This window comes from Mesoplodon bidens (assembly GCF_964165515.1).
Source record: "Mesoplodon bidens genome assembly, chromosome: 5".
Lineage (NCBI taxonomy): Eukaryota > Metazoa > Chordata > Mammalia > Artiodactyla > Ziphiidae > Mesoplodon > Mesoplodon bidens.
Window position 1 is genome coordinate 75,004,856 of NC_138161.1, and position 14,901 is coordinate 75,019,756.

At 40.0% G+C, this 14,901-nt stretch overlaps 1 protein-coding gene across 2 annotated transcripts in view; it reads left to right on the forward strand.

Annotated features, from left to right (window-relative positions):
• TIPARP (TCDD inducible poly(ADP-ribose) polymerase) overlaps positions 1 to 14,591 on the forward strand; it is a 28,935-nt gene extending 14,344 nt beyond the window's left edge. For both annotated transcript variants that reach the window (XM_081235249.1, XM_081235250.1), the window contains exons 3-6: positions 4,317 to 4,485; positions 6,139 to 6,299; positions 11,540 to 11,818; positions 12,506 to 14,591. In XM_081235249.1, coding sequence (XP_081091375.1) covers positions 4,317 to 4,485; positions 6,139 to 6,299; positions 11,540 to 11,818; positions 12,506 to 12,953 — 1,057 coding nt within the window. In that variant the 3' untranslated portion in view covers positions 12,954 to 14,591. The remainder of the gene's footprint in view (positions 1 to 4,316; positions 4,486 to 6,138; positions 6,300 to 11,539; positions 11,819 to 12,505) is intronic.
• Positions 14,592 to 14,901: the final 310 nt, after the last annotated feature.

Below are 14,901 nucleotides of genomic sequence, written 5' to 3' on the forward strand. Positions count from 1 at the left end.
CACACACACATACACCCTGACCTCCCACATGAACTGCATGTGCTGCTCACTCTGGGTCTCTTGTGCCTCACTTGGTTGGCTTCTACGCATGTCAGTCACTCTGCATGTGGTGTCCTGCCTCTCATTGTCTGCCTGGTGGCTGGCCAAACTTGGCTCCCATTTCATCCACTCTGGGACACCTTCCTTGACCACCTTGCGTTACCACCTTCCCAGCAGAGTTAGGCCCTCTGCCTCTGGATTGTTCCAGACCACCTTTGTGCCACATTTCACATTGTGCCACAGGGTTTGCTTGTCTTTCTCTCTCCCCACTGACTTTTGGGTATTTTGCCTTTTTCATCTTCTTATCCTAACATGTAGTCCAGTGCCTAATCAGTGTGTCTACTTAAGATTACTTTCGTTTGTTTTCAATTGTCACATTTCTTTCTTGGTTTCAAACAATTTATAGAGAAATTGCCTAAAACATTTACACTCTCCTGAGCTCCCAAATGCATAGTCCCAAGAACTATTTATCCAGCGAAGAGATCATGTCCTGACTAATTTCTGTTTCATTCAGCAACTGTTCTTTAATAGTTTTGGTTTTCATTATGGGTCTATTATTTATATCGCAGGCCCTTTTTACTTTTTAGTATCTGAAATATACATAGAAATGATGGTGTGTGGGGCAGACTTTCTGACTTAGTGTGGGTGTTGGTGCTCTATGTGTTGATAATATATGTTGGAAATGTTGGTATGTCAAGGTATTTGTTAAGTAGGAAGAAAACCACTGTTAGAAAGCATCTAAGTTATGAGAATGGGTGTCCTTTTCAGAATTTTTAATTAGTTTTGTATCTGGATTCTTGTATTGGTATATGTGGTGGTATGTTTGTTGGTGAAGCATGTGGACACAGAATTGTTAATATTTCAGCAGTTCATGTTCATTCTTCCCATCAAAGCAAAAATCAGCAATCTGTTCACAATATTTTTTTTTAATTTTTTTTGTGGTACGCGGGCCTCCCACTGTTGTGGCCTCTCCCGTTGCGGAGCACAGGCTCCGGACACGCAGGCTCCGGACACGCAGGCTCCGGACGCGCAGGCTCAGCGGCCATGGCTCACGGGCCCAGCTGCTCCGCAGCACGCGGGATCCTCCCAGGCCGGGGCACGACCCCGTGTCCCCTGCATCAGCAGGCGGACTCTCAACCACTGCACCACCAGGGAAACCCCTGTTTTTTTAAATTCATCATGACAAGGTTATATTTTGGGTGAGTCCAGATTGATTGATTGTAGCCACATGATATATTTAATGAAATCTAAATCCTACTGCGCAGTGGCTATCTCCCATACTCACTCTTTTCTGGCCATCCCTCAGTAGGGTTACTATTAAGTCAGATAGGGTTCTCATCTGCCAGGATGATTGCATCTTGCCTTTACGAAGCCCTATCCTCCCCACCTCCACCCCCATCTCTAGCACTGTCTCTGTTGCTCAGTTTTTACACATCCTGTATTTACTACTTTGACCTTTTACCACAATCTGCTCAATACTCTAAATTCCAACCTTTATTTAAGGCTCTGAGACCCTGGACTTACCGCCTTATTAGCTCATGGCCCGACATCTCTCACAGTGTCTGTTATATATCCTGTTCACATTTTCTCATCTCTTATGTACCCTTGTTTAGGTTTCCTTTTCCATCTCTCTGTTCCTGTCCTTCCCTGTCCCTACCCTTCAAGCAAAATGCTGGAAGAACTCTTTTTTTTCTTGTTCTTCCACACAACCTTCACTTACTGGTAATTATTTCCTATTAAACTATTCCTAAAATTCTTTCTCTTACAGAAAGCTATCTTGGATTGATACTGGAAAGCCTCTTTTCCTGACCTTTATCCATTCCTGGAGGAGTAGCCATCTCCTCTCCCATAATGCTGCATTATTCTACTCTTCGTCCTCTCATTCTATTCTTTGTCCTCTCATTCTTTGTCCTCTCATTCCCAGAGTGTACTTGCCACCGATGAGTTTAAATAGGCAAATGTACTGCTTCTTTGGTTTTAGATTTTGTTAGTTATTTCCCTCTTGAAGCCCTGGAAGCCAGGGACTACATCTGCTTAATTATTTGTGTATTGCCTTACAGCCCACCATCACCATTTCCACACACACGACTCATAACTGCTTTCTGGTAACATGAAACAATGGCTTGATAAGAGTGGTAGATGTTGAACATTTGGCATTCGTGTTGCATGAATTTTACACTGATGCAAATTGAGGAGAATAAAAACTCTTGGCTTTGGTTTTTGTTTTTTTGGCTGCATTGGGTCTTTGTTGCTGCACACAGGCTTTCTCTAGTCCCGGCGAGCGGGGGCTACTTTTCTTTGTAGTGCACGGGCTTCTCACTGCGGTGTCTTCTCTTGTTGCGGAGCACAGGCTCTAGGCGCGCGGGCTTCAGTAGTTGTAGCACATGGGCTTCAGTAGTTGTGGCTCACGGGCTCTAGAGTGCAGGCTCAGTAGTTGTGGCGCACGGGCTTAGTTGCTTCACGGCTGTCGGACCTTCCCGGACCAGGGCTCGAACCCATGTCCCCTGCATTGGCAGGCGGATTCTTAACCACTGCACCACCAGGGAAGTCCCGGCTTTGGATTTTTTAAGGCTTCCCTGTTTAAGGGAGAGCAGGTGGTAAAATTAATCTTATAAAAAGGTGTTTTTCAGATTTGTTGTTTTGTCTCTGTCAAGTCTACTAAAGCATATTGAAAATCAAATAGAGCTAAAACAGTACTTTGATACATCAATCCACAGAACAGTTGATTGTAGTAAATTAGGATTTGTCATAAAAATTTCATAATGCCCAAAGGACTGAAGTACACAGAGAATGTAGCAAAAGCTGCAGTTTTAGATGTCTTTCTCATGCAAATCATTATCTATGAAGTCTTAATAATACAGGAGTAAACAGAAATTGCTAGAGAGATGTCCAGAATAAAATCTGATACTTGAATAGCAAAAAGCATTGACTGTTTATATTATAATGTATGTTATTAACATAATGACTGCTCTTCTAGAAGAGTACCTTCTTAGAAGAGGTACTTCTACTCTTCTCCTCTTCGTAGAAGAGTACCTTCTAGCCCTCATCATGGTACTTCAATATCTACCTTAGCATATTAAAGGGACTGAGGAGTGGCTGCAGTAAGTAAATTGTTTAACTTTGTGTAACCAAGTGTTTCAAACTTTTGACCACAGAATGCTTTTTGCCCAGAATACCTATTAACAGTCCTTGAAACAAATGTTCCAAGAGCAGTCTGGAGCGTCACACTAACCAACAAAACCCATAGATGAAAATTAATACCTTTTTCAAAATCCTGATTTACTGAAAGGAAATATGTTAATTATTGGGAATATCTGTCCAAACACCTGGATTTCACCTGAGCCAGTTTTGAGTGCCACTGGATCTGGAGTATTTGGATGTGTGTTATAGTCATTTAGAAATCTGTGGTTGAAAGAATGTATTTGGAAGCTTAGTCACTCTGCTTATATCTGTGATGTTATTATTTTATGTTTTCTTAGGGAAATTTTGAAATATACATGAAGAGAGAAAAATAAAATGAACATTTTGCCATTAATGGTTCAGATGTTTCAAACACTAGATGAAGTTCCATTAAAAAAGGAACATACGTTTTTTAGACCACCCTTTATAAATTAATTTTTTAAGTAATTCTGATTTATATAGCAGGACACACACACACACACGTAGAGTGCTTATTAAGCAGCAGCAGACCAGATAACAGAATGACGAAACTGTTCTCATAGCTGAACTTTACAATAATCCAAACTATTTTTTCTCATGTTTCGTCAACTTTTTTTTTCTACCCACAGGATAAAGGACAATGTTGATGTCGGGTAGATTAGCAGTACTTGCCTCATTTGGGGTCATTTTATTTTTCCTGTCTTTCATCAGACAATATTGTGTATTCCTATGTTGACTTACGAAAACTGATGCCTCTTGAAAAAGGGAAGTTCGTTTCTCTGTCTGCTTTCTGTGTCAGCTTTATCCTAGAGCTGACTCCCTGATTGGTTGAGACCAGGTTTGGCTCATCCCACTGTGGTAGGGAGGGTGGGACTGTGTTGATTGGTTTAGGCCAGTGATGTTATGGGATAATCAATCCCTACTCCATGGCTTGCACGTTTTGGTCTTAAGGCATATACGAAATGGGGAAAAAACCAGCAATGATGTCCTTTTACTCCAGACAAGACAAGCTTTGAAAATTCTACAGTATGCTATACTAGATATTTGTAATGTCACATGAGATGTTTAGATATTTCCATTATTTATTAACAGTTCATTTTTTTCTTGGGTCTTTTTAGAGGACAAGAATTTTGGGCAGATTTGAATTCCATGAATGTGTATGAAACAACTGAATTTGACCAACTACGAAGGCTGTCCACACCACCCTCTAGCAATGTCAACTCTATTTACCACACAGTCTGGAAATTCTTCTGTAGGGACCACTTTGGATGGAGAGAGTATCCTGAGGTATTTACAGGTTCTTTTTCCCAAAAGTGCGTTTTTGTCTTTCACTGTTCCTTTTCAACGATGACTAGACAGAACCGCAGATCAAAGAACTTATGGATGTAAAATTGAGTCTTGTTGATATGCGTAACGCTTTTCTCTCTTGATTTTTCTGCAAATATATTTTTTTCCATTAATCTGTAACCCATAAATAGAATACCACTATTATCAGAGAGAAAATGCTTTTGCCAGTATCCTTCTTTTTTTTTTTTTTTTAAGATGTTGGGGGTAGGAGTTTATTAATTAATTAATTTATTTTTGCTGTGTTGGGTCTTCATTTCTGTGCGAGGGCTATCTCTAGTTGTGGCAAGCGGGGGCTACTCTTCATCGCGGTGCTCGGGCCTCTCACTATTGCGGCCTCTCTTGTTGCGGAGCACAGGCTCCAGACACGCACGCAGGCTTAGTACTTGTGGCTCACGGGCCTAGTTGCTCCGTGACATGTGGGATCCTCCCAGACCAGGGCTCAAACCCGTGTCCCCTGCATTAGCAGGCAGATTCTCAACCACTGCGCCACCAGGGAAGCCCTTCCCAGTATCTTATACTATAGGAGCCAAGTATTTAATACTTGGTAAGTACTCAGACTCAGTTCCGCCTTTGGAGTAATTTTAATGAGATGAGCACTGGTGTAACTTTTGGCTATATCTGGCTCCTGGTGGTTGGATCATGTGTTACACTATTAGCAGTTTAGAAGTCTAGGGGGAAACAATCACCCTTAAGCTCCTGGAAGAAGTACTTGAAAATGTTTACTGAACTGGGTCAGGCAAATCAGTCATTTAAAATTCTATCACATGTGCACATGCATCCTTAGTCTGAGATGGTAAGAATAGCTCATGCATCACAAAGTGAGGTTTTAAAATGATGGTGGTTTATTTTGCCTGTGAATGAGAATTCTGAGTCACATTTAAATGCCCTGAAATGGACTTAAAGATTAATTTCACATTCCAAAGATCTGACTTCTTCAATTTGATTAAGTTTATTTCCAGTATTACAAAAAGGGAGAATTGACTTATCTACCTTAGGTTTTCTTTTAAGGCAATAGCAAAAGAAAATGACCTAGTATGTTAATTAGTGTAAAACACAATATTGAGTTAAAATTTCTGTCTCGTAAGTAGTCACTGGGATCTAATACCTTTCAAAGAGAATAAGAGGCTGTTTAAAATGTATCCTCAGAATAGTTGGACTGTCCCTGTGTTTTTCCTCAGAGAGGTTTCTTGGGTTTGGAACTTAATTGGTTTATTTGAACTGTATATATTACCATCTTTAATCCTGTTCTGAAACTCCCTTAAGAAATATTAAAAAAAAAAATCTCCAGGACATTCTTAAAGCCTCACAATAGAATAGACTAATCCTTCACATGTTTCATAAGGTGGAAATCCATGTTCTGAACAGGAAGCATTTTTCTATTCTGCATCTTTAAAGAAAATAAAATTCCTACGTGTAACAGGAGGTAATTTGACTCACTGTACTTTATTGAAACACTTCTGATGTTAATAGCAAAGTTAACTATTTTTACCTTTAGTTACATTAACATTTTTCATATTTTATAGTGACTATTTACCATTTATTACTTTTTTAACTTGCTTTTTTTTTCTTTACCTTCTGTTTTCTACTCCATAGTCTGTTATTCGATTGATTGAAGAAGCCAACTCTCGGGGTTTGAAAGAGGTCCGATTTATGATGTGGAACAACCACTACATTCTTCACAACTCATTCTTCAGGAGAGAAATAAAGAGGAGACCCCTCTTCCATTCCTGTTTTATACTGCTTCCATATTTACAGTAAGTGTCCAGCAGAAAGTCTCATCTTTACTTCCATTTATGTAAATGTACACTTAATGCCAAAGAGAAAAAGACTGTAAAAGACTAACTTGATTATTACCTCTAGAATATAAAATTCTGAGTTATTCTTTAGATTTAATTCTTCAAAAAATATAGTTCAGATAAGCTGCAATTAACCCAACACTAAAAGAGTGAGTATCCTATTGGATTTTTTGAACTGAAAAGCAGAGTTAACATTTTTCCACAGCTAAAAGTACTTACACAGTATCTGGAATAAGGCAGAGTTTGCATTTGCCTCCTTCATGGAAGATTGAGATACCCTTCCATGTTATGGGACTATTTCCCAGCCCAGGTAAACTGCCTTGGCAAGTAGAGAGAGAGTCCCTCAAGGTGGTGTTCTCCATTCTTCTTCCTTGAGTGAATTTGCATGGGAAGAATTCACCTTTTCAAATAATTTGCATTCTCATTTGCTCAGTAAGCCCCATCTTCCTATAATACTCACTAAAATTACCTGTCATACTTTTAGGTCGAGACTGAACTCATCCTTCTGAATTATAGGTGAGCTCTCCTTCCATTTTCCCAAGTGCCATTTTTCTTTTCCCTCTCTAGAAAGCCCACTGGCACATCTCCATAGGTCCCAAAAGCTGGGGCACATTACCATTAGCAAGGCCATGTCTGAAAGGTAGTATCTCTAGGGAAATCATTATCTACTCCAGTCAGATACACCATATTTAGAGCTTGATTTTTAAAATGCTACTAGGTTTACTTGGTTTTATGAACTGGGGAAGTCTAGGGTAATATTGGTTGGTCTCTTCTGCTGATCTTTGAGGTAAAAATCTTCTTTTATATTCTTATTAGTAGTTTTTTATTCCAAGCCCAAAGTGTGTTTTTCCCAGATCATTATGACAGAGTGTTAATGATTCTAATTCTGAGATTGCAAAGGGAACATTAAAAACAAAATATAAACAAAAATCCCTGAAATGCTAGGTACCCCAAAACAATTTGTTAATAAGGCAGATTTTAGAAATATATATATTGACTTGAGGTAGATACGTGCTTTCTTCTTAGTTCAAGTTAAGGGGTTTTTTAATTATTATTAGAAACTAATAAAAATGCCATTTCACTAGCACAGCTGGAGATAGTGTCAGCATCCAGTAGTTAGGAACATATTGTCCTCCTAGTGAGACGGTAGAACTCATTAGTGAGACCGGCAGCTTGGCAAGCTGAGCCAATCAAGGAGATGCAGCTTCTGTGAGAGAGGAAGAATGCTCAGTCAGGTGCTGCAGTGTTGGGGGAGTTTTACAGAATAGTGAAAATTGATTTGTTTCCATCCTAAGTAATGATGGAATACCCTCTTCCCCCCACCTTTTTTTAAACTTAGGCTTGTTTTGTAAAAGTATGAACTGTAAAAATAATATGAGCAGTAGTAGAATTAATGCCACAGATATGGCCTTCCTATTTATAACATAGGCTTACAAGAGAACAAAGAAAGTCACTCTCTTTTCTTTTTAAAATTTCCTAGTTTAGTCTTCTTATCTGGAACGGTGATCATCAGGTATAAAGTAGTAGCTTAGCAAGTCAAAGAGATAGTGCAGACATTTCAAGAGGAAAAGAGCAGAGAAGCACCAAGTTCACCAGGGTGGAATGGGTAAATGCAGCCTTCAGTTCCTGTCTGCCCTAGAGTCTGGGGCTGGCCTAGAGGGCAGAAAGAGGTGGGAGACTAATTCCAAAAAGCAGATTTCTAGAGAGACTGTGATCTTAGCCAGGAAGAAAATTTTGTTTTTAAGTGTTAGCAAACACAAAGGGTCAAAGAAAAGCATAGGTGTCAAAAAGGCCACAATTATCAGGGAATCAGAGATGCCTAAGAATTGGGAATGCTGGAGGGGAATGCTGGAGTAGGGAGGTGGAGGGTGAGGCGAGGGCTTAGTTCATGAATTACGGCAAAAGCTTGGCTCTTTTTTTTTTTTTTTTTTTTAATTTATTTATTTATTTTTGGCTGTGTTGGGTCTTCGTTTCTGTGCAAGGGCTTTCTCTAATTGTGGCAAGCGGGGGCCACTCTTCATTGCAGTGCGCGGGCCTCTCACTATCGCAGCCTCTGTTGTTGCAGAGCACAGGCTCCAGACGCGCAGGCTCAGTAGTTGTGGCTCACGGGCCTAGTTGCTCCGCGGCATGTGGGATCCTCCCAGACCAGGGCTCGAACCCGTGTCCCCTGCATTAGCAGGCATATTCTCAACCACTGCGCCACCAGGGAAGCCCGCTTGGCTCTTTTTAAACGAGGGTTTCCCTGCTTTTTTTCCCCTTCCAGTTTTATTGACATATAATTGACATAAAACACTGTATAAGTTGAAAATGTACAGCGTAATGACTTAATATATGTACATGTTGTAAAATGGCTACCACAATCAAGTTTAGCTAACATTCCTCATAGTTAAAATTTTTTTCCATGTGCTTGCTGATTTTTAATAGGGCTGATAAAAAGGACCTTATTCTTTAATATTCTTAGAATACTTACTTGAGCTAAGGCTGCATAAGCACACAAATAGCAGATTTAGAGGTTTGGAAGTCCACTTCAGCTGGAAGGACATCTGCCCTGTGCAACCACGTCACGGTCATGAGAAGGCCTGAGAGGATTTCTTTGACTCCTCCCCCAAAAGGATAAAATTAATTTTTACTTCATCACTGAAGTTAGGCTAGGAAACATCTTTCAGAACGGCCAGGGGAGGGAAGGAGAGTGATAAAAGGTGACCTTGGATTAGGAAAATTTGTTCTTCAGAGGCCCTTGAGTACAAGTGCCGTAGCCTTTGACTTTGCCTCTCTAAAGAAGGCTGGTTACGGTGTGGGAAGCTCACAGTATGTCATTGGAATACCCATGAGCTGAATACAAACTCAGCATTCTTGGAAAATAAAGCTACATTTGTAACTGTGCTTAAAATATGTATTTTTAACCCATGGTAACCAGAGTGTAGAGTTCCATCAGACAGAGTCTATATACATTTTTATGTTTTAGCCCAATTAAGATGTTGGCTTATTAAAAGTAAGCATCCATGGGTAAGAATGGATGCTTAACCAAATACATAAAATCTGATTTAATGTCTTAGGATAGATGGGATTTATTTACACAGGCTCATCTTCAAGCATGTGTAAGGAAATAATAGATCCCCCAGTCCCCTGCAAAAGGAAAGGAGACATTTGAGGCTTTCATTTTGTGAAACTGATTTCTAGGCAGGAGTGCTAGCAGAAGGAAATGGAACAGTCTCTTCTATTGTCAGTGCCACGTTTTCAGTGTGGCTGTGACAACCTAAATCCTATTTTTGGGCAGAGTGGTTGGGAGAATCTTACCTTCCTCCTTCAATCCAGAAACCTCTGTTGGTAACTTCAACTCCTAAGAATACTGGGGAAACTGGCGAGTTAGGACTTACACTCTTTGCAGAGCAGGGGTAGAGGGAACAGCTAAAAATAAGGAGCTTATAGCCTGTGTTTCCTGCCATTCCTCGAGAATGATGATGGCTTTTTAAGGGGTTACAGACCTATCAGAGTCTGATTAAAGCAGTAGGGGCCTCTCTTCAAAAAAATGTACCAGTGAAGGAAGGCTCTGGAGGAATCTGTCAGGGCTTTGTGAAAATGCTCCAGAAGATAAGAACTGTTGTGGCCTCTGTCACGAAGGTTGGGGAAAACAGCACCTCTTTAGATCTGCTCCTGAACTTAAAAGCACCTGTGGGATTCTGCAGGCCCTGGATCCACCCAGAACTCTGTCTCTGTCTAACAAAGGGACTTTGAGGCACATTAATCATAGGCACAGCTACTTGAAGGAGGTGGGGGGTGTAGAGGAGGCAGGTTGTACCTTTATAGCAAGCCGTCTCCTAAAGGTCAAAAGGCTGTGGGGTAGTGACAATGGTAGTGGGAATCAGGCAGACCTGAACTGCAATCCTGGTATCCATCCATCATTTTCAAGCCTTGTTTAAAGACAAAAAAAGAAGACAAAGAAGAAGAAAATATATGTACATGTGAATTGTGAAATATATGGAAATGGAAGGAGTATGCACTTAGAAACTAGATAGGCCTGTCTCTGTTCTTTACTAGCTGTGCTGGCAGTTTCTTGATTTGAAAAGTGGGGATAACCAAGCCATTGTGTGGGATTATGACAAGTAGTGACACTGGGTGTGAAGTGCCTGGTCCACAGTATGTGCTTAGTGTAAGGTGGCTGTTGGTTAATATCCTCCTGGAGATTAGATGCATGTTCACCTATTGTTGTAACCTCTGTGTCCCAAAGCTCTTTTGGAAATTTCAGTTTCCTAATCCATTTGGCAGACTTAGGGCTTCCCCGTGACCACTGTATGCTGATGAGTGGAGTAGTACCCCAGCCCTGAATCTGGGTCTCAGGGTCAGGATTATCTTTCTCTCTGCTTCTTCCCTTTTGCTGTGTTTTGAAAATGGCTAAGAAAAATGATTTAAATCATTTAATCAGGCAGGAATAAGTAACTGCTTGTCTAAACTCATCCTTCAAAGTAACAGACCTGAATTTAAGGTTCAAGGCTATTCTAGTGTCTAGGGCTTAAAGTAATTAGCTCCATCTTAAGCACATCTAAAGCTATAACATTTGAATTGTATTGATGGTTTTGTTGTTATATGTGATATTTAAAACTGAAGCAAATGCCAGCTTTCAATGCCTACTCCATGATTTGTTTTTATACAAAAACCAAAGTATAAGCTTTTTATTTTTAATATTTTCTGTCATCTCCCTGTAAGCTCCCTCTTGCCCTGCTTCATTTTGCTTCACTTTGCCTCCACTCACTATGCTTCCCCATGTACACAGCCTCTAGCAATGATACGTTTTGTGCTTAGTACAGCAAAGTTTGAGGAACGTATATAAATTGTTCCTCCCTTGAAACGGAGCATAACTATATAGGCAAAAGAGGAATCCAGGATTCAGAAGGTAAAGATATTTATAAATTGGCACTTGCTTGCTTGCCTTGCAGCAGTACATTCCAGAGTTTTCTCCACAAGGAGGAGGCCAGGGGAAGCTAATAATAGGTTATCTCTATACAGGCAGTGTTAGCTCTAAGGGTTTTTTTTTCTTTAGTCGATAGCGTTTTCTATGTTGTTTTTTTTAAACAAGCATTGAAGCTATTCCAATTATACTATTAGATCCTGCTATGGAGCACCGTGTGTGCGATGGAGGTTGTGACGTAGAGCACCTTACTGCCGAGGGTTCACACTGACGTTCTCCCTCCCCCTTCTAGGACACTCGGTGGTGTTCCCGCACAGGCACCTCCGCCTCTTGAAGCAACCTCATCATCACAAATCATCTGCCCAGATGGGGTCACCTCAGCAAACTTTTACCCTGAAACTTGGGTGTATATGCATCCATCTCAGGACTTCATCCAAGTGCCTGTTTCTGCAGAGGACAAAAGTTACCGAATCATTTATAATCTTTTTCATAAGACTGTGCCTGAGTTTAAATATAGAATTTTGCAAATACTGAGAGTCCAAAACCAGTTTCTTTGGGAGAAATATAAAAGGTGAGTCAGCAGTATGAAAAGTTCCAGAGCTTTTCTTGATGTAGCTAATGACAAATGCAGAACATAATAGTAGAGACTTGCATAGAACTTAATGTTGTATTTGTTCATATATTAACTCACATATAATTCTCATAAGAGACCCACAAGAAAGATTATTACGATCTGCATTTTACAGAAAGGAAACTGAGTCACAGGAAAGTTTGGTGACTTGCCACAGGTCATACAGCTAATATGATACAGGTGCTGGAATTTGAACCCAGGCAGTCTAGCACCAGAGGCCTTGTTCTTAATCACTTTACTATGCTGCCCCTCAAGTCAGCAACAAATTAATGTAATTCAGAGGGGATACATGTAGATTTGAGGAACCTCAGAATTAAGAGACTCTCAGGTTGGTGGAATTAGGTAAGGAAGTCACCCTGAGAAGATGTGAGAACTAGATTTGAAATGGAAGAGAGAGCAAGTGAACAAATGGTTGATGGAGAAAAAAGGGAAAGGGCTTTTCTTGTCTGCAGTGGAAAAGGTAAGTTTAAACTTTTAGTATGATCTTTGATGACATTTTGCCCTTGGTAGCTACTTTAACATTTCCTCCCCATTGAAACCATAAGAAGAAGTTTATGACTACATCATGCCTATTAAACTGATCTATACCTTCATTTTTCTGAATTCCCTGTCCACTCTTTGCCTTAGGAAAAAGGAGTATATGAACAGGAAAATGTTTGGCCGTGACAGAATAATAAATGAGAGACATTTATTTCATGGAACATCCCAGGATGTGGTAGATGGAATCTGCAAGCACAACTTTGACCCTCGAGTCTGTGGAAAGCATGCTACAATGTTTGGACAAGGCAGTTATTTTGCAAAGAAGGCAAGCTACTCGCATAACTTTTCTAAGAAGTCCTCCAAAGGAGTCCATTTCATGTTTCTGGCTAAAGTGCTAACTGGCAGATACACGATGGGCAGCCATGGCATGAGAAGGCCCCCTCCCGTGAATCCCGGAAGTGTCACCAGTGACCTGTATGACTCTTGTGTGGATAATTTCTTTGAGCCTCAGATTTTTGTCATCTTCAATGATGACCAGAGTTACCCTTATTTTGTTATCCAGTATGAAGAAGTCAGTAACACTGTTTCCATTTGAAAAATCTTGGTACTGATAAATTATTTGTATAAACTCAATCCAGCATTTGTAGCAGGTTTTGGATGGGTGGGCCAGAGTGGGGAACAGCATTGACATTAATAGGGCACTTTTAAGACCCATTTTTTTTAAGTTGCCAGAAAGTGGAATTTTTTTTTAAAGAAAAACACAAGTTTTAAAATGACCACGTATTCTTTAATTATTTACTAATTGTTGTTAGTGTACTCAGTGTGGAAAAGACTACAGATTGCATACTCTTTTCATTCACACCTGTACATATAGGCAGCAGTGTTATTAGAAGCATTTTTTATAAAGAAACTGAACAGCCTAACTAATTACATGTGGCTTAAGCCTGGTAGAAGTTGGGCCAAATGAAATGGAGGCTGTGAACAAAGTGAGGATTCTATTTATTTACAAAGATTAAAACTGACTGGAATTAGTACTACCATATTTAATCCCTGTGCAAAGCATCACTGCTGTGGTGTAGGATAAGTTCATGACATTCTGGTGGGTGGAAAGAAATTTCTATTTCTATCAGTAGGACTGAAATATGTCACCCAACCAGAGAACATCAATGACTTTAACTGTTCTGCAGAGTTTACCCGAGAACTCAGAGTTCTGTTTAGAGGAAGTAAGAAAAAAAAAAAAAGGAACCATATGAAAAGTTTGTCACCAGCAAAATTTTTCATTAACTAGTTACATGAAATGTGATTCTCGTGTTAAACTTCAGCGTTGGAAAACTCAGTCTCTTTCATTATCATCCCACCCCAGTTTGAAGGAGCTGGGCATCTAATTTGGTTAAAGCCAGTCTCGAGAATTATAAGTATTACCTTATTTTAGGGTTCCAGACCTAGGCCCTGACCATAGGTTTTAGAGAAAGGAAGTACATCTGTAACTGAATTGGTCAGGTTTTTTACTGTGCTTTGCACAAAGTAGACCCTCAAAAGAAGTCTTTGTTGACATGGAAATATTGTTAAAGGTGCAGCTCCCACCTTTCCGCCTGCTTTGCCAGATGCAGCTGGGTCCCCTGGCCAACTCTGTATTTTACACTACTTCACAGAAACACAGACTTGGAAATTGTGCCACTGGCCCAGCAGGAGCAGTGTTAGGTGAACATGCCACTGCCTCAGCTCAGAGAGGTAGCAGCTTGGTGTACTTCGCCTTAAGTAAAGCAAATGGACCTGGATTTATAAAAGCAGTAGTGGTTGTTCACAAAAGAATTCACCACGGAATTCTTTCAGGTACCAAGCTCCCCTAGTATGTTTGTGGTTATTTCATCTACACACAACCCTTCAGGAACTTCTGTGTTGTTGAAAGCAAGATCTATCTATCCTGATGTCTCAGTGACTCGGCCTGTTTAAGCACTTACCAGGGCTTCCACACAATAATTTATTTTGCCCTAGTAGACCTTGTTGTTTGCTGCCATTGGCATGAAGCAGCCAACTGAGGCTGGTACAGTTGTCCTTTCATTCAATTGTAACTTGTAAACCAGTGATTCCAATCTTTTTCAAGTTAAGACACCTTACCGTTGCTTATTTGATTTTATGAAACTTGTTCCGTTTTTTCTCCCTAAAGGAAAAAAAAAGCTTTATGACATATTTATTTTTTTAATAAAACTGAGCAAAAATAAAAGTTCTGGTAATTCTTTAAAACTTTTTCTTGTGGTTTTGGTTCCATTTAAGACAACTGCGTTCAACACGTCGTGGGTGACCTGTAAATGCTGGTCGGTTGCTTGAATGAGTGTGTGATTGAATGAATGAACAGACCTAACCAGACACTGCTGCCTAAACACTTGTGCTCTGAGAATCAGCAAAAAATACATTATCTGGCAGTCAACTATAAGTCACAAGAGAATAGTGAATATTTTATTTTGCAGGTAAGTGCTTGAGGGAAAGGGACAAGTTTTATTTCAGCAAACTGCTGTAGTAAAAAATATGACCAGGTTATCCCC